The following is a 5,972-nucleotide window of genomic DNA, read 5'->3' on the forward strand; positions in this document are numbered from 1 at the left end:
CGGTGCTGTGCCAGCAGAGCGGAGGGAAGCCGGGCGTCACCTTCACCAGCGCCAAGGGGGAGGTGTTCTCGGTGCTGGAGTGGGCGCCGGGTGAGCGGCTGACTGAAGGATTCTACCAGAACTAGAGAACAGATCCGTTTTATGAGCTACAGTGCAGAGATCCATGGAAACACTTCAACAAGACTCTCAGTCTAGATCAGAGGTCGGCGACCTTTTACAGTCAAAGAGCCATTCGGGCTTGTCTTCTACTGATCAAAACCTAGAAGGAGCCGCATGGTTTTACTTTGTTAAGAAATTTGGATTTGCATTCATTACTTTTTTTTTTTTTTAATAAATATGAATTATGCCTTTTTTGGCACGGACAAAAGCAAAAATATAAAAAGAAACTAGCTTTTCTCAAATTAGATTTAAAAAAAAAAGTTTTTACCTTTTATCTTGAGGAGAAGCCAAATTAGCGAAAAAGCTAGCTCGTTGCTTAATTATTAGCTGAACTCCTTACCTAAAATTCCTCAGTAAACTAAATTAGTCAAAAAAGTTAGCCAGTTTATAAAATAGAAGCTACATTCTAAATTAGCCTAAAACGTTAGCATGTTGCTAAAATAAAAGCTAAAGTAGCCTAAAAACTCCAGTAGATAACAATTAGCCAGAAATGTTAGCTAATACTAGAGTATTTGCTAAACTCCAAATTAGCATAAACATTTCATTAGAGGCCAAATTAGCCAAAATAAAAAACTAACTCATTGCTTAATTACTATCTGAACTCCTAAATAGCCTAGAATTCCTCAGTAAATTAAATTAGTCAAAAAAGTTAGCATGTTTCCAAAATAGAAATTCTAAATTAGCCTAAAACACCAGTAAATAACAAATTAGCCAACAATGTTAGCATGTTGCTAAGATAATAGCTAATCTCCAAGTTTTTGAAAATTGCGTTTTTATTTTTTTCCGTCCAGAGATCCATGATGGAGAGATAGAAGAGCCACATGTGGCTCTGGAGCTGCAGGTTGCAGACTCCTGGTCTAGATGATAAACAGCAAACCTGAGGTCCAGATACAATAAAAGTAGAGCTGTGACGTTCAGGCGAACGTCCTGCCTGCAGCTGTGAGATCAATGGAATAAAACTCTGTCTAAAATAAGCATAAACTCTCTTTTACATCCTGTGATTGAGATTTTATTAAATTAAAGGGATGATATGGCATTAATTAGTAGTTTTTGGACAAAACCGATCCTCTACTTTGATAAATAAGGCTGAGAATAAACGTTTATTTGAAGACTGAGCGTCTGCTGTGGGGGGTGGGGGGTGGAGTCGTCTGCTAGGAGAAATCCAGTGAGGAAACCCTCCATTATTTTATTTTGGGAAGGGGACCAACAGGAATTTTCCACAATATTGTCTAAAGATGGAGGAAACGCTGCAGTTCTCTGCTAAAGTCCCGCCCCCACGACACTTCGTGAAGGGAACAGTTCAGAAGACACGCCCCCACCTGAGAGCAGCCAAACTTCTCCCAAAAAAGTTGTTTCATTATTTTTCACAAGCATAATAAAGAAAGTTTATGAGAAAAAAAAGAAAATCAGAAATTTTCAAATAGACAGCAGAGTTTTTTGGTATTTTAATTCAAAAATTAGTTGACAATTTTAACTAAAACTTTCATTTTGTTAAACACTTTTGGGGTTTCCACAGCCAAATAAATCCATTAGTCCAGACAGAATTTTCTGTTTTTGCATAATTTTATGTCTAGTGTGTGAATATAACGTGTTAATAAAGGTGGAGTCACATAGGAAAGGTGATTAAAATGTTTCCTAATAAGCAACCAGGTAATTTCTCAATTTGAAAAAACAGAACTGAGTTCAAAAGTGGACAAAAAGTGAGTTTTAGACCTTAGGTAGCAAAGGGTTCACAATAAATGATCTAAATTGTGTTTGATTTCATATTGAGATACTTACAGATAATGAGTGGATGGCAAATACTGTAAAATATACTGAATTTCCCGACTCTAGTTTGAAGCTCTCGTTCTGCTCCAAACTCCATCCTGAGGTTTCTGTTGAAGTCCAACTTTTCCCGCCACAGCCGGATCTCTCTGACCGTCACGTCTGGTCTCCAACAGAAACTCACTCCTTCAAGAAGATGGAGTTCCAGCCGGCGGAGGCCAAGAAGTTCTTCAGCACCGTGAGGAAGGAGATGGCTCTGCTGGCCACGTCGCTGCCGGACGGCATCATGGTCAAGACCTTCGAGGACCGCATGGTGGGTCCTGATACTGCACAGGGGTGGGAGGAGGGTGGTCTGGGTATCTCTTGAGTATTTTAGAGTCGCTAACAAAGGAATCTGGGATCATCCGGTTCTCTTCCCGCTACAGGACCTGTTTTCAGCTCTGATCAAAGGACCGACCCGCACGCCGTACGAGGACGGCCTCTTCCTGTTCGACATCCAGCTGCCCAACATCTACCCGGCCGTGCCGCCCCTCTTCCGGTACCTGTCCCAGTGCAGCGGGCGGCTCAACCCCAACCTGTACGACAACGGCAAGGTCTGCGTCAGCCTGCTGGGCACCTGGATCGGCAAGGTGAGTGGGGGCGGGGCGTGGTAGCTCCTCCCCTAAACTGGGTCTGCCACGATTGGTCGACTAATTTAATAGTCGATTAGTCGTTACTTTATATTATATGGAGTCAGAGTGTAGTAAAGTTGAAAGTTATAGTGCATTCTGCTAGCTTTTTGGCATTTATGAAGATTTTTTAGGCTATTTTTGAGTTTAGCTAATATTTCAGCTACATGCTAGCTATTTTGGCTAATTTAGGCTCCACCTTACGCATTCACACTAGCATTATCGCAGGTCAAGCTCTGTATCTAGTTTCTAATTAGTTTAAAGTTCCTGATTGTTGAGATGTGTTTAAGATCCAGTTTGACCTGATTAATAATCAGTGATTAGTTGAATATTAAAATAATCTGAGACAGCTCCTCTGAACCCAACCTGACGGCCGGCGTCTGTTTCAGGGAACGGAGAGATGGACCAGCAAGTCCAGCCTGCTGCAGGTCCTCATCTCCATTCAAGGTCAGTGCAGTCGGGTCAGTCGGGGCCGTGTGCTCGAGTTCTGCTGCGTCTGATCCATTTGTGTGTTTGTGTGCGAGCGCAGGCCTCATCCTGGTCAACGAGCCGTACTACAACGAGGCCGGCTTCGACAGCGACCGCGGCCTGCAGGAAGGCTACGAGAACAGCCGCTGCTACAACGAGATGGCTCTGATCAAGATGGTGCAGTCCATGACCACGCTCCTCCAGAACCCCGTGGAGGTCTTCAAGCAGGAGATCCGGGACCACTTCGTCTCCAGCGGCTGGCGGCTGGTGCACCGCCTGGAGGCGTGGCTAGAGCTGAACGAGGCGGCGGAGAGGAGCCACTCGTCCTGCCGGGGTCATCACCTGAGGGACAGAGCGCCGTCTGTGGAGGAGCCGGGGTCCGGGCCCGTGGCGCTGGCCCACAGCAGCCCCAGTAAGCTCGGGGAGGAGGCGGCGCCCGCCGCCGGCGTGAGCAGTATTATCGAGGAGGAGCTGGAGGACTCGTGGCAGAGCTCCTGCCCGACGGCGCAGCCGGAGCTCAGCCACACCTCGGACTACGAAAGCGCCCAGGGGAGCAGCTACCTGTCTGCGGCGGCGCAGGCAGGCTCCGCCCCTGCAGGGGGAGTGGCTTCTGCAGGAAGCCAGCCGGCGGTGCGACCAAAGAAACGGAGGAAGAGTTACCGGAGCTTCCTCCCCGAGGGCAGCGGCTACCCCGACATCGGCTTCCCGCTCTTCCCGCTCTCCAAAGGGTTCGTGAAGAGCGTGCGGGGCGTGCTGCTGCAGTACCGCGCTGCGCTGGCCGCCGCCGGCTTCCCCGAGCACGCCGAGGACAAGTAAGTGCCTCCTCCCCTTCTCCCGACGCTTCTCTGCTCCCTCCTTTCTGCCTTTTCATCTGCCGTGGAGGAGGATCCATCAATGGGGGCGGAGTCAATCTGCACTGCCACATTCTCGCCCTTCACATCCGTTTCCGTCCTGCTGCCTTCTCCTCCCATGATTCCTCTGGATGCGGCGGCGGCGGCGTGATAACGTCCTCTTCTCTCCTCCAGTGACCTCTCGGATGACTGATAATCGGGTCTAAGTCGGACCTGACGGAACCAAGACGGACTCGGGAGGGAGAGGAAGAACCTGTGCCATGAGAGTGGGAGTTCCACGCCGCCGCCTTTCAACCTGTAGCAGCGCCGACGCGCCGACCAGGAGGACTCGGTTCTGGTATTTTCTGCCTGTTCGCACAAAGACTTTGTGAGGCGATCAGGCCGAATGTGAGTAAAACTGCCAACCGCAGCGGCGCCGCCGCCCCCTCTTCCTCTCTGCTGTGTTTCCCTCCATTTGCACTGACGTTTACAGATCACCTCAGGAGGGCGGGGCTTCAGGAAGCACAAGCCCTCATCACTGCACCACCACCGCAGCATCATTCCATCCCGTCAACATGTTGCCTTACTTGAACTGATCTCAGATCTTTGAGCTTGCGTCGTGCTTTTATCATCTCCTCCTCTGTGCATCCGGACGTCACGGAGCGCCAAAGCGCCGATCCGATCGGGTTTCGGAGACTCGACTTACAGCACAAACTGTTGTTTCTGCATGAACATGGAATAAATCAGGGTTTTTCTTTGCCGCCCTGCAGCGGACTCGTCCGGGTGCTTCCTGCGTTCCTCTTTGACATCTCTCCTCAGATCTGTGCGCGGACGCGGCGGCTGCTGGTGTTTTACTTGAACTTTGATGCTGAGAAGTGTTTCTGCGAGCGGACGCCGTGCCATTAAGACAAACGTGAGCCAAAGGCTGCTGTTCCAAACAGACTCCTAAATGATGAAGAAGCGTTCCTTCCTTTTGTTTGTTCTCCTGCGTTCCGGCTCGTCTTCCATATTCCAAACGTTGGAAAATGTGGCTGCTCCCGGAGGATGGAGCTGCTGCTCCCACATCCTTCTCTTTTTGTTTTCCCTCTATGATCCGCCTCCTTTTCTTCACGTGAACCAGAAATCCAACCCATACGTACGATGTCTGTGTGTATATTCTGCAGATGGAAACCATTCTTCTGCTTATTCTTCTTCTAATTACTGCAAGCCGTTTGTTTTCCAGCCAAAGCATGTAACACGTTGCTTTAAGCCTGTTGGATGGGCTCCACGAGACTTGACTGTATGATGTCTACATTTCCACAGTGGCCTGTTATTGATATGAGATTTAAAAAAGAATAATAAAGTTAACATTTGTAGCCTGGTTCCCTCTGTACAGACATCATATATGAAGACATACAGTATATATATTTAACACAAACCACATGAATGCTTGGGGCACATATGTACAAACCTGAGTGTACTGTACTTCGAAATTTACTTTCTTTTTTTTAAGAGTTTTGTTGCTTCAAAATAATTGTATAGTGATGTATTAAACTTTGCAAGCAGTACCGTCTACGGATCGTGACCATTTCTTCTGCTTTTAGAGTGAAGAAAAAGCATTAAAGTTTAAATCTGATCCTCTTCTGATCGATTTTCAAAGACGCTTTTAGCTAAAACTTTAAAAAATAATTTCTGCAGAGCTGCAGGAGCTCATTAGTAATGGAGTTGTAGGTGGAACCGTAAGCCCGCCCCTTTTTCCCAGCATCCATCTGTTAACGTGCTCTAGGGTCCCAAACTACGGTCCGGATCCGGCCCACCTCCACATTTGGCCCGGCCCCCACACACACTATCAGACACGCAGATTAAGACTCGCATCAATATTTTTCTTCTGTGCGTTTTTTTGGACGTGTAGCTCTGCAGCTCTTTCAGATATTAAAGTATTTAGCTCTTTTTATGTTCGATTTTTCAACTGTCTTAGCAGTTACTTCAAATTTTTAGGTTATTTTGGAGTTTAGCTAATATTTCAGCTACATGTTAACTGTTTTTGCTCATTTAGATTTTTTTTTGTTGTTTTTAGAATAATATGGCATTTTGCTAATATTTT

General features: G+C 46.9%; 1 protein-coding gene across 3 annotated transcripts in view; it reads left to right on the forward strand.

Moving 5' to 3' along the window:
* ube2o (ubiquitin-conjugating enzyme E2O) overlaps positions 1-5,441 on the forward strand; it is a 36,987-nt gene extending 31,546 nt beyond the window's left edge. Inside the window, exons 19-24 of one of the 3 annotated variants that reach the window (XM_024289683.2) lie at positions 25-90; positions 2,100-2,236; positions 2,349-2,552; positions 2,981-3,038; positions 3,121-3,871; positions 4,085-5,441. In XM_024289683.2, the coding sequence (XP_024145451.1) occupies positions 25-90; positions 2,100-2,236; positions 2,349-2,552; positions 2,981-3,038; positions 3,121-3,871; positions 4,085-4,103 (1,235 nt within the window). In that variant the 3' untranslated portion in view covers positions 4,104-5,441. Of the gene's footprint in view, positions 1-24; positions 91-2,099; positions 2,237-2,348; positions 2,553-2,980; positions 3,039-3,120 lie in introns of all 3 variants that reach the window. The other 2 variants (XM_024289682.2, XM_024289684.2) reach the window with 2 other exon arrangements.
* The last annotated feature ends 531 nt before the right edge of the window (positions 5,442-5,972 follow it).

This window comes from Oryzias melastigma, linkage group LG1 (assembly GCF_002922805.2).
Source record: "Oryzias melastigma strain HK-1 linkage group LG1, ASM292280v2, whole genome shotgun sequence".
Classification (NCBI taxonomy): Eukaryota; Metazoa; Chordata; class Actinopteri; order Beloniformes; family Adrianichthyidae; genus Oryzias; species Oryzias melastigma.